The 12,755-nt window shown below is 59.0% G+C and overlaps 1 protein-coding gene across 1 annotated transcript in view; it reads right to left on the bottom strand.

The window, feature by feature from the left end:
• The window catches only part of INPP5A (inositol polyphosphate-5-phosphatase A), a 248,670-nt gene that overhangs the window by 8,690 nt on the left and 227,225 nt on the right, over nt 1-12,755 (bottom strand). The window contains exon 16 of the mRNA XM_027840462.1: nt 12,339-12,412. Coding sequence (XP_027696263.1) covers nt 12,339-12,412 — 74 coding nt within the window. The remainder of the gene's footprint in view (nt 1-12,338; nt 12,413-12,755) is intronic.

Raw genomic sequence — 12,755 nt, 5'->3', positions numbered from 1 at the left:
CATTCTTCCATCCACCCATCCATCTATCCATCCACCCACCTATCCACCTACCCCCATCCATCCATCCATTCTTCCATCCCTCCATCCATCCATCTGTCCATCCCTCCCTCCCTCCCTCTCTCCTTGACCTTGAAGCTGCTTTTGACCCTGCGTACTGCCCCCTCTAAAGTACTCTCTTCTTGAGGGTCGAGACCCTGCCCGTTCCTGGTGGTTCTACTTTAGTGGCTGCCCCTCCATCTTCTTGGCGAGCTCATTATCCATCTGCTGTCCCCCTAGTTGCGGCTGTTCCCACAAGACTCTGGCCCAGCTCCTCCTCTCAGCTCTCTCTGTACTCCACCTCTTTGTGAACTCATTGGCTCCCATGGCTTCAGTCACCACCTACACTGATGACTCTCAGACCACTGGCTCCTGCCTCAGTCCCTCCCCTAGCTGCCTCTCCCATATCTGGCCTCCATCCCTTCATCCCCACACCCATCAGGCAGTCCTACTATTTCATTCATGGAGATGAAGGCTGCATCAGATGGAGCTTTCTTGTGCCCTTGGGCCTGGGGGGCTGTCCTTCCAACCTCCTGCACCCGCTGATCCCCCCTCCACAATGTGAACCGCAGCAGGCAAGGACAGTTTTTCTTTTCTGTTTCCCCAGCAATTAGGCCAGTACTTGGCCCCCATAAGCACTTCACCAACACTCTTTTATTCACTCCTTCCCTCCCTCACTCAATCATTCATTTCTTTTGTCCAGTGCCCAAGTTCAGGCCCTTGTGACCCCTCACCCAGACCCCTCACTACAGCTTCTGGATGGGCCCTCCCACCCCCCGTCTCCAAACCCTTTTCTCTCCGATCCATCCTCCACAAAACCCCCACTGTGACAATGCCTCCCTGCTACCTCTGTGCCTAGGAGAAAATACAAGCCCCTGTGCTGGACACCTAATGCCCTTCGTGACGGGTCCTGACCTACCTCTCCAGGCTTCTCACACACCACACCCTGGCCCAGCCACATCAGCCTTCTGGCGGCTCCTCCAACGTGAGGCTCCATTTCCCACCGTCATGCTTTTAACTCAGCTATCCCCCCTGCCTGGAGTGCTCTCATCCCTCAGTTCCATATCTCAGAATCCCCAGTTTCCTTCAAAGCCACTAGGGCCACTTTCTCCATGAAGTCTCCCCCGATTTTCTCCTCACTCCACCAGCTGCCAGCGGTCCTCACCAAGTTACCTTGTATTGTCTCTGAATGAATTTTGTATTAACTTGTATGTGGATGGCCTGACTCCCCTGGCTGACTCAGAGCTCCCTGAGGACAGGGGCTGTCCCCTTCTGTGTCCAGAGCAGGGTGACTGGCACACAGTAGGTGCTTAGCAAGTGTACGCTGACTGACACGCAGGGAGCCTTACTCTATGGGCCATCTCCGTACACCAGGAAGGACCGAACTGACCGGGGGTGTCCAGGGGTAAGTAGCTCCTTGAAGGAAGAAGAAAGCCTGGCTGTGGGAAGGACCCCCTCGAACCCTTGTGGCTGCTGGAAGGGCAGGCAGAACCTGCCCCAGGTTTCTGGATCTGCCCCGTATCTGCCTAACGTTAGCTCCTGGCAGGATCTGATTTTGTGGCATCTCCAAGGGGCTCCAGGTGCCTAGGAGATGCAGGCAGAACGTCCCTCCGTGTGCGGTGAAGCCCGGGGCATGCCAGAAACATGAAGATGAAGCACCTACTATGTGCGAAGCCCTGGGCGAAGTGCCAGGGATACAAGGAGAGGCAGAAGCAGTCCCTGGCCTCACGGAGCTCCCGGTCTAACGGGGGGACACCACGTCCACGCAAGATACACAAAAGGTAGAGGGGAGTGCATGGGGGAGGAGACGGTGAAGGCAGCTGCCAGGGGAGGGGGCGCAGAGCTGGAAGAGATCTGGCCAGTCCTATTAGAGGCTACATCCTCTTCATGCGACCCCACCTCACCCCAGCCCCCTTTAACAGAAGAGACCAAGGCCTCCGGGGAAGCTCTCAGGCAGGACCTGCCCTGTGCAAGCAGCCCTCGCTGGGAGAAGGCGGCAGGTGGTTTCTCCAGGGAGCGGCCAAGACTTGGCGCGGCCCACAAATACGCCTGGCCTTTTACCGCTCGGCAGGCCCAGCCCCCCTCATTGTCAACACACGCCATGAGAACTCAATTTTCTGCTCCACTGCCACGAGCAAGGACAGCTTAATTTGGAGCATGTGCGAGCCGTGCTCATGCTGGCGGATGCCAGGTGCTCGTCACGCGGCTCTCGCCTGCGATCGGAGGCGCGCAGGGCCGAGGGGCCACGAGGAGCTGGGGCTCAGGGGGAGCCCGCCTTCTAGACACAAGCTCAGGCTCGGGAGCTGGACACTGACCTGCAGGGTGCCCCTTTTCCTCTGGAAGCACGAGCCGGGCCCCCCACCCCCGCCAGCCATGGGACTTGAACACAGCTCTTCTAACTTGGTCCTGTGCCCTGCCCTGCTCCACCCCATCCCCCCACCTTCCCAAAACGCTTAGAGCCACAGGACCTCACTCTGAGGCATCTCTCCTAGGTCAGGAGTGTGCACTCTTGGGAATCCCCGGGGCTGTCTTCAGAGGGATCCCACCCCCTTCCGACGCCTAGCTAAAGGCAGCGTCTCTGCTTGGTGCCTGGGCCGAGACCCATCCCTAAAGCTTCCCCGCCACGGCTGGCCGTCCCTGCTCCACCGTGCTGGTCCCCGTCAGAGGAAAGGTTTGGGGAGGTGGCGCTCAGGGCCCACGCTCAGCGGAGGTCAGCTGCGGTTGCCAAGAACAAGGCAGGTTCTGGGCGGTAGACTCAGGGAGGCCTTTGGACCTTGGCTGACTCCTGACGAGCCTTTGAAATCCACCCTTTCCCCGTTCCAGGATCTCCAGCCTATGGGGAGCTGCTGACTTTGGGCTAGCCCGGGGCTTGGAAGGTGAACTAGGCCAAGTCCAAAGCTGGAAGGAAGGGCTGTGTCCAACCCACGCAGAAAGGAACCTCCTATGACTGGCATGTGTCCCCCCATCTTTTCTTGGAGACCTCCATGAACAGTAAGTCAGACGTTCCTGGGGATGGCTCTCATCGTTAGAAAGCCTCTGTTGACCCCCACCCTCCATCGGTGTCTCCTGCTTCCCCGGTGCTCCTGGGGCTGCCCACAGGGTCCAAGACGAGCACGTCCGGTCCCTCTCTTCCACACCATCGTTCTTCACCTTGTCCTTCAAGGCTTCTCTTGTACAGGCTAACCCTTCCTTCCTATCCTTGTCACTTTCCTCTAGATGTCCTTCCTGCCCTGGGGCACTCAGAGCGACCCACAGTCCTCACAGGAGGGACACCCAGGGCAGAGGGCTGGGGGCCTCCTTATTAGAGGCTACAACCTCTTCATGCAACCTAACATGCCATGTCCTACACAGGGGTCCAATCTGAAGGTTTTACATTGCCCATGTGGGCTGAGAAGAGGAACCTGGCTTCACTCTCTGCCAGTGACGAAACGTGCCCTCTGCCCGTGGGGTCCCTCCCCAGACCTCTGGCTGAGGAGCCCAAGGGAGGCTGCTGTGCCCCGCGGCAAAGGCATTGCTAGGCCCTGCCTTTGACCCTCATGACCAGCTATCTGCCAGGCAGAGCTGAGACACGCCAGGCAGGTGGCACCTGGATCAGCCCCAGGTGGCGCTGGGAGAAGCACCGGGCCCTGGGCAGCCTAATGGGCTGGCGGCAGCTGCACGCTCCACAGGCCCTAGCACTTGAGCTCGTGGGGGGCAAAGGCATCCCTGTGCTAGCCCACAAGAGAGGCACAAATGAGCGAAAACTAAGTCCTCTTGGAGTTGAAACTGGCAGAGAGTGGGGTACGTGGCAGGGAGTGAAGAGCTCAGCAGACAGGGGGGCGCACAGTGGCCAGGGGAGCGCACAGTGGGCAGGGGAGAGCTCAGCAGGCAGGGGGGCGCACAGTGGACAGGGGAGCGCACAGTGGGCAGCTGAGCACTCAGCAGGTAAGGCACACAGTGGGGCGCACAGTGGGCAGGGGAGGGCACAGTGGGCAGGGGGGCGCACAGTGGGCAGGGGAGCACACAGTAGGTAGGGGAATGCACAGTGGCCAAGTGAGCATTCAGCAGGTAGGGTGCACAGTAGGCAGGGGAGCACAGAGTGGGCAGGGGGCGCACAGTGAGCAGCTGAGAACTCAGCAGGTAGGGCGCACAATGGCCAGGGGAAGGCACAGTGGGCAGGGGAGAGCTCAGCAGGCAGGGGGGCGCACAATGAACAGGGGAGCGCACAGTGGGCAGGGGAGAGTTCAGCAGTTCAGAACGCAGGGGGGTGCACAGTGGGCAGGGGAGCGCACAGCAGGCAGCTGAGCACTCAGCAGGTAAGGCACACAGTGGGGTGCACAGTGGGCAGGGGAGCACACGGTAGGTAGGGCGCACAGTAGGCAGGGGAGCACAGAGTGGGCAGGGGGCGCACAGTGAGCAGCTGAGAACTCAGCAGGTAGGGCGCACAATGGCTAGGGGAGGGCACAGTGGGCAGGGGAGAGCTCAGCAGGCAGAGGGGTGCACAATGGCCAGGGGAGGGCACAGTGGACAGGGGAGAGTTCAGCAGTTCAGCACGCAGAGGGGTGCACAGTGGACAGGGGAGAGTTCAGTGGGCAGGGGAGCGCACAGTAGGTAGGGCGCACAGTAGGCAGGGGAGCACAGGGTGGGCAGGGGGCACACAGTGAGCAGCTGAGAACTCAGCAGGTAGGGCGCACAATGGCCAGGGGAGGGCACAGTGGGCAGGGGAGAGTTCAGCAGTTCAGCATGCAGGGGGGCGCACAGTGGGCAGGGGAGAGCACAGCAGGCAGCTGAGCACTCAGCAGGTAAGGCACACAGTGGGGTGCACAGTGGGCAGGGGAGCACACAGTAGGTAGGACACACAGTAGGCAGGGGAGCACAGAGTGGGCAGGGGGCACACAGTGAGCAGCTGAGAACTCAGCAGGTAGGGTGCACAGTGGGTAGGGGAGCGCACAGTAGGCAGGGCAGCGCACAGTAGTCAGGACAGCACACAGTGGGCAGCTGAGCACTCAGCAGGTAAGGCACACAGTGGGGCGCACAGTGGGCAGGGCAGTGCATCACAGCCAGCTTCATAAGGCCTGGGTCCTAGTCCGGTCTTGTCACTCACTCTCTGTAAGTCCCTGACTAAGTCACTTCCCCTGAGACAGTTCAGGCCAGACATAGAAATGAGAGAGAACTCTGAAGTGAAGAGACCTGGGTTCAGTTCTCGCCTGACACTGCTTGTGTGACATCTGCGGGCCTTGTCTCCTTCGACGACCCCTAAGTCCCATCCATCTCTCGGACCCCTGGTACCTCTCTCTGCGCACGCCTCTGCTTCCAGCCAGGGGTGCGGATGCCCGAGGGCCCTGGAGACATCCCTTTCTCTGCCTCTGCGGAGGGATGGACGGATGGGGCGTGGGCATGGCCTCGGGGGAGGCCGCCCCAGGAAGGAGCCCTTCCTACCGGCAGAAGCCTGGCCGCGACGCCGCTCGCTCTCCAAGTCCCCGAGAGCAGAGAACACTCCCTGGACGGCTCCCCGGGACAGAGAGGGGCTGCAGGTGGCCGAGGATGGCCTGGCTCAGAGAAGGCCTCCCTCAGGAGGGGCAAGCTCTCCGAGCGCTGGGCAGCTCCGTCCGCAGCACATGCCTGGCGCAGACCCCATCGCTTGGTGTGCATGGGGACGCGGACAGAGGCCAGGACGCTGCTCCATTTCACCCTTTGCCAAGGGTCTCCTGGGCATGAGGCCCTGCCCTGGGGACTGCCAGAAAAGGAAAGCAGGCCAAGCATGGGGGTCCCTGGCCTCTGTCAGGGTCTCAGCAAGGAGGAGAACTAGAGACAGGGCAAGCAGGGAGGCACCACAGACGATGTGGCATTGGAGCTAGGCCCTGAGAACCAAGGGAAGCGAGAAAGTTGGGACGCTCCTTGAGGCATCCTGGGAGAGGGACCTGTGTGGGCAAAGGTGCTGAGCAAGGAGAGGCGAGGGAGCCCTGGGCACGGGGGAGAAGTCGGTCAGCCCCCACTGGGGGAGGTCCCGCACCATTAGTGGGCACCATTCACTGTTTGAAGATGGCACACATAGGTTCAGATCTTGGCTTTCCTTCCGGGCCTCAGTTTCCCCAATTGTAAAAGGAGGGGCTCAGGTTTGATAATCTTCTCTAACGACACTTCTGGCATTGGAGGCCGTGCAGCCGGCCGCCTGGGCTCCCTGGTCCCCTCACCTCTCACCAGCTCAAGCAAACTCAGAGCTCGGCAGCACCCCAGCTGCGTGTGAGTGCCTGCTAGGGCAGCGCTCTCTGAGCAGATGACAGGGAGCCTCGGGAGATAAAGGCCGAGCAGGGCAAGCACCGGGGGGAGCCAGAGTGAGGGATGAGGGCGAGACTTTCCCTGCCCAAGCCAGAGAGGCGAGGAGGGAAGCGGGCATGAAACCCTAGCAACCTCCCTGGACGGAAGTGTGAAAGGCAAACTTGGCATTCCTTGCCCAGCCTCGGGAGGATGAAACACCAGCCCATGTGGGTGACCTCGCCTCCCCCACGAGGGAGGAGGCCGCAGTGGGACTCGGAATGAGGACGGAAGCAAGAGTCTGCGTCATTCCAGAGGCCATTAAGAGAAGGACGTCTGCGGGAACAGAAAGGTCACGGGCTGGGGTGAGCTGAGACCACGGAGGCTGCCATGCCACACACGCTCCTGAGGCCGAAAGAAGGCTGCTCCTGGGCAGAGGAGGGGGGCTGACCCAGGACAGAGAGATGCCAGAGACCCGAAAACATGTCCGGTCAGGAAACGGCCTGACAGCTTGCGGCGATAAACAGCCAGAGTGCCTTTAAGGCGATGATTAATACGGGAGATTACTGTGCGGGACTTATCTGAAAGCAAACCCAGGAGGTGGGCGGGAGCCAGTGAAACCTCCGAGCCTATCTGGCTGGGCGGCAGCTCCCAGAGTAATCGCCATCATTAATGGGGAGCGGTGATAAAACGAACAATCGCTCACCTGTGGCTCGGCTCCCCACAATGCCCCCGGCACTTCTGATTATGGCTGCCGCCCAGCCCCTCACCCAAAGCCTCTGTTTGCTTGTGGTCACAGCTGCTGCCCAGTCTGCACGGACAATGCTTGTCTTTAAAATCCCGAGGTGCGTTTGCTTCCGAGGGGTAGGGCCGCCAGGGCCTCGTGCGAAGTGAGGAAAACATAAAAAGCCTGTCTGTCTTGGGACTTGGGAGTCTTGTCTGGAAGGCCACGGCCCAACGTGGTTTGGAAAAGGGGGAAGAGAACCTTCTGTGAGGGCAAGGAGCTGGGGAGTTTCCTGGGATCCTAAGCTCTGCGGGCAGCTTCAGGCAGAGAGAAGAGGGAGAGGAGCCCCTGGCCCCCGCCCCTCGGGGCAACAGCCTGGTCTGGGGATGGAGGTCGCGGGCAATTTCAGGGCCACCTATTCAGAACAACTCCCACAGGGATGCCTGGGAAATGAGGGCGTTCCTCCCTCCCAACCTCAACAGAATTAACAAGTACAATGTCACCTTGAGAGCCAGTGGCAAGGACAGGCTAGCTGCCACGCAGGATGCTGGACTCCAAGTCAACAGTCATGGTGGACAGCGTGAGCACCGTGTCCATCCGTCACGATCGGGCCGTGAAAAGCGGCTTCCGGTTTTGGCCCCAAGCTTGATTTCAGAATTCCCAGCATCCTGAGCAATGACTCAGTGCTTTGAAAAGTAAACCCAAGAGGCCAAGTGACCAGCAAAATGATCCACCTGGAAAGTTCCCAGCCCAGCAGGGGTAGGCCCTTCCGACAGACAGCCCTCCAATGCCCAAAGACTCGCTCAGAGAGGGCATGGAGGGAAAGGGACATTTACGTGGAGGCCAGCTGATGGGCAGTTTGTGGCTCCAGCTGTGCCTGGAGAATCTGGGGAGATGCTGTTTCCCCAGACTGACTGACCCAGGGCCGCTACTGATGAAGCTGCTAGCCCCGGGACCCCGGCATCCAGGGCAGCCGCCCTCAGACCCCAGAATCCTCTGACTAGCTGCTGGTGACAGAAGGGATGGGTCACCCATGATCAGACACGTCTTGGTCTTCAGCAGAGGCCTCGGGCAGGGGCCCAGAAGGGATCTGATGGCTTCCTCCGGTTCCTGATTCTTACTTAGGAGGGTCATTTTCCGGTACAAGGCAGAGCAGGAGGAAGAGGAGGAAGAAGGCCACAGGCAGCTCCTGGCAGGGGCTCCCTCTGCCCTTTCTGGGCTAAATCCTGGCAATCTCCAGGGCAGGTCACCTAGAGGGGCCAAGGGGCCCCTCTGCCCCTGGATCTCAGGGTAGTCAGAAGACCACGGGGTTCAGAGTTGAGGTCCTAAAAGCAGAGGCCATTCAGACATAGTAAAGGAGGTAAAAATTTTCTTCCAAAATGCTAAATTCTTATAAATTCTAAAAGCCAATGTCCCATGTCAGAGCGTCCCAAGCACTGTGCCATTGTGGGCCTTATCTCGTCTTCTTTTGCCAATTATAAATAATGCCCTCCAGGAAAGTCTGACTCCAGGGCCTGGCACGGACCCTGACTGACTGCATTTCTCTGACCCCACCCACCCCCAACTCTGGGACCTGGCGCAGGCCCTGACTGCCCACGTCCCCTCCCCCCCCCGACTCTTGGGCTCGGTGCAGGTTCTGACTGACCACGTTCCCCCCCCACCAAGGCTGGGCCCTGACTGCCCACCTCCCCTCCCCCCCGACTCTCAGGCCTCCCTCAGGCTCTGATTGACCGCATGCCTCTGCTGGAGGACTCTGTGACTGGAGGGAGGGGGACAGCTCTTCGTTCCCCTCTCCGCTCTCGTTGGTACCAGCATTCCTAGGGCTTGGGGGCTGTTCTACCCACTCTGGCCACACTCTCAGCCTGGGCTGCTGACTGACTCCCTGAGCATCCCCACCAGTAGGAGCAGCTACTACAGCCCCGGCATCCCCTTCCTGACTCTGCTGTAGGGCACCAGGTCCCCCAGGCCTCCCCGCCTGTGTCCGAGGCCCAGAGGGCAGCGCTGGCTCACCCACGCTTGTCCAGAGGCAATAAGGAGCAGGGCCAGATGCCCTGCCTGGCGTCTTTCCTGCCCAACGTGCTGCCAAGGTTGTGGGGCGCCGCAGGCCCAAGGTGCACAGAGGATTAAAACTGAGATCAAAGCAAAGCTGGGCCTGAGAAATCAAGCCAACTCTCACGCTTTAAAGATTATAAAGTGAGTCTTGGAAAGGACTGAGCCAAGTGCAAACAGGCCAGAGCCCTGACGGCAGCCTTTCCCTGGGCTGGCTGGTGCTGGCTCTCCCACCTGTGAAAACTGACCCGTTTCTTTGAATAAGCAGATTCCTTGCTATGCCATCTCCTCCCTGCCTGGCCAGAACAGAGCCCCCTGGGCAAGGCTGGTCCTGCCCGGTTCCTGGGGCATCCAGCTCAGAAAGCACCAAGTGACCCCCCACCCCCGCCCCCAGCTGACTTAGGAACGGGTCTGAGCAGCTGTGTGGGGCTGTGGGCCCCTAAAGGGGCCCCCTTGGCGGTCAGCCCACAGGGACTGACCAATAGAGACCCTCTCCCGGCTCTGCCCATTCAGGTATCGACTTGTCTGTGCCCTGAGGACGGGCGCTCTGCTTGGGCACCCAGCGCCAGGGCGATGCTTGGCTGGCTAGGGGGCCCTTCTGGGGGCGACATGCCTGGCCACGGAATCTGTGCGTCAAGACCTCCAACGCCCCCGTCGCTTTCTTGTCCTAATCCCACGCCGCTTCTGAAACAGAGGGGCAGGTTCACAGCCGCTACTGCTCCTGACCGGTACACTCATATTGCTGGTGAAAGAGCTTCACCAACAGCTCCCTGAAATGGAAGCCGTCACAGCCCTCCTGGCACGACCCGAGCAGCCCTTCTCCTGCAGAGCCCCAGTGGTCCTCAGCCCAGCAGTCCCTCCTCTGAGAGCAAACTCTGTCGGGAAGCCACAGACCTTTCTGAACACACTTTTCTCCCCCCATCCCAAGCCTCCCTTCTTATGGAGAGAAACAGAGTAGCCACAGCACCTGGGTAGGGGAGGGGGGAGGAGAGAGACAGAGACAGAGAGAGAGGGGGAGAGACAGAGAGATAGAAAGAGGAGGAAGACACAGAGACATAGAGAGAGATGCAGAGACAGAGAAGGAAGGAGAGAAGAAAAGATGGAGAGGAGCTCATCTGACAGTGTATACCCCATCCTGTCCTAGTGGTCCCCCACTCCTCTGGCAGGCCGACCCAATATGCTCTCTGACCACCTGAAATGACCTTGCCATCCTGGAGGGCATGAAGCCTGGCCCAGCTGCAGGATATTTCCATTTTCCATGCTTTAAAAATATCAGATGATACCGTTACTGGAAGGGAACAGAAAGTCTGGTGGCCACCCGGGAGCCCCGTGGCCAGAGTTCCCAGGGGGCCTGGGGGTCTCCACAAAAGCCCAGCCTTACAGAGGAGGAGGAATCAGCACCCTGGTGGGAGGTGGGGCCAGTGGGAGGCCTGGGGGCCAGCGGTCACCTCTGCTCTTTCTAACGTTTTTGGCATCATCTCGGGGCTCCTGGGCTCTGGGCTCGGCAGTCAGTGCGACCCTTCCCTGGGCAGAAAGTGTAGCCCTTACTGGAATGGCTATTTAAAATAGACTGCTCCGAGCCTGTAAAATGCCCTGGCCGTGACTCCCTGGGGAAGAGCTGAAGGGCCGAGGGAGGGGGAAAGGGTGGACGGGGGTAGGGGGGAGCCCAGCACTCCCCCTGAGCTCCGAGCATCTCAGGAGGGGGCGTGGCCTGTGCTGGAGACGAAGGCAGGGTCCAGCTCCCCTCCACCTGCCACAGGCTTAAGCAGAGTGGGGCTGACTGGACTGGCTCAGGTATGAGCCATGAATAACACACTCTCCTCAGGCAGAGTATTTCTGCTTGAGAATCACCTCCCCTCCTCTCCCAGGTCTTCCCTGCCCCAGAGCTGAGGCCCCCAAGGGCTGGACACGAATACAACGTCTGGAAATAAAAGCCACAGGCAGCCAGCCGGGTGGTGCAGTGGCCAGAGTGCTGGTCCTGGACACAGGAAGACCTGAGTTCAAATCTGGCCTCAGACACCTCCTAGCTGCAGGGCCACGGGTAAGTTTCTTAACCTCTAATTGCCTCAGTTTCCTCAACTGTAAAATGAGCTAGTAGCCCTTTCCAGGGCTGTCGTGAGGATCAATGAGATAATATTTGTGAAGCGCACAGCACAGCACCTGGAACACAGCAGGCGCTTAATAAATGCTTATTCCTTCTCCTTCTGAAGAGGAGGAATCAACGCCGCCATTGGGCAAAGTCCTCCTGGAAGTCCATCTTACATTTGTGGCTCCCCTCTGCCACAGGGCAGGCCCCCTGGCCTCAAAGCCAGATGCCCCTTTCCAATATATGCCTACTACGGCATCTCCCCCAAGCACCTCTTCTCCAGGCCCTTCTCCATCCTGATCACTTCCTCCAAAACTCTCTGGTTTACTCGCCTGCCCCAAGTCCATACCTCCTCAGTTCCTTCAGATAAGTGACCCAGGACTCAGTTTACCCTAGTGCTAGTTTTGGAGTCAGAGCACCTGGGCATAAAACCTATGTGATCCTGACAAGTCACACTTTCCTCTAGGAAGAGGGAGTCCATGTGCCATGTTCTCATTGGTGGACTGTTTCTCGCTTTACTTAAAAATGACTTAACTAGAACTCAGTCTCCAAAGTCCTCCATTCATGAGGGTTCCTGGAAGCCCCCAAGGCAGTTGAGGTCCTCCCGGTCTCTTCCTCTCTCTGCTGCAACATAGGGGTGTGCGTGTGTGTGCACGTGTGCATGTGTGTGCATGCACATGTGTATGTGTGTGTGCATGCATGTGTACACTCGTCTATGTGGTGTGTGTATAGCCAGCCTATTGACTAGAACAGAACATCTTAACCCCGTCCCAGAGCGGAAACACCCGCTGTGGTTTCCAAAGAAAACTCTCCTCCATCTTCCTTCCTTCAAGCTCCGGACCAAGGGTTCTTAACCTCTTTTGCGGGGGGGGGGGGGGGGGGCAACAAAGACCCCTTGGGCAGTCTGGGGAAGCTTAAGGACCTCATCTCAGAATTGTATTTTTAAATGCATAAAATACCTAGGGTTACAAAGAAAGCTGATTACCTGAAGTATGCTTATCAAAGTATTTTTTAAAAAGTTCATGGCCTTTCAGTTAAGCTCAGCAGGTCACCTTCTCTCCCGTGAGAACATCCTTCCCCCAGGAAGGCATCCCCAGGCCCCTAGCGTCTTTCTCTTCTGCGCCTTGGGAAAGGATGCTCCAGAATGGGATGGCCCAGGGGCCTCTGCAGTAGACAGCCACAACAGGAAATACAAAGAAGCTCATTTACCTGGGAGGAAATGAGATGTCCAGTTCATACAACTTGTCTTTAAAGACAGACAGCTCTTTGTCGAATTCCAGGAGCTATGGGAGAAAAGAGAAGATGCCCAAGTGAGCCGTCACTAGGGAGAGGCTGCTTGGAGGTTGAGCCCAGGAAGGAGGCACCGTGGTAGCAAAGGCACCTGGGCTCAGGCCCAGGGACGGGAAAGGGTGGCCTCCCAGTCAGGACGATCACCACCCAGGCCCCTCTGGCAGTACCCCCACCAGGGAGGCTGGGGCTGGCTCTGACACCTATCCTAGAGGGACCCTCCTCCCTTCCCCTACAGACACACAGGGGCTGCTCTGAGTGAGCCCCCAAGAAGCACCTGGACCAGCATGGACCAAGTGGCCCTGAGGGCGCATCTGGGGGGTGCCTTGGCAGCCCACA

The sequence above is a fragment of the Vombatus ursinus genome, unplaced genomic scaffold (assembly GCF_900497805.2).
Source record: "Vombatus ursinus unplaced genomic scaffold, bare-nosed wombat genome assembly UNPS02014845.1, whole genome shotgun sequence".
Classification (NCBI taxonomy): Eukaryota; Metazoa; Chordata; class Mammalia; order Diprotodontia; family Vombatidae; genus Vombatus; species Vombatus ursinus.
Note: the sequence above shows the minus strand (reverse complement) of the source record. Positions and strands in the feature narration are given on the sequence as shown.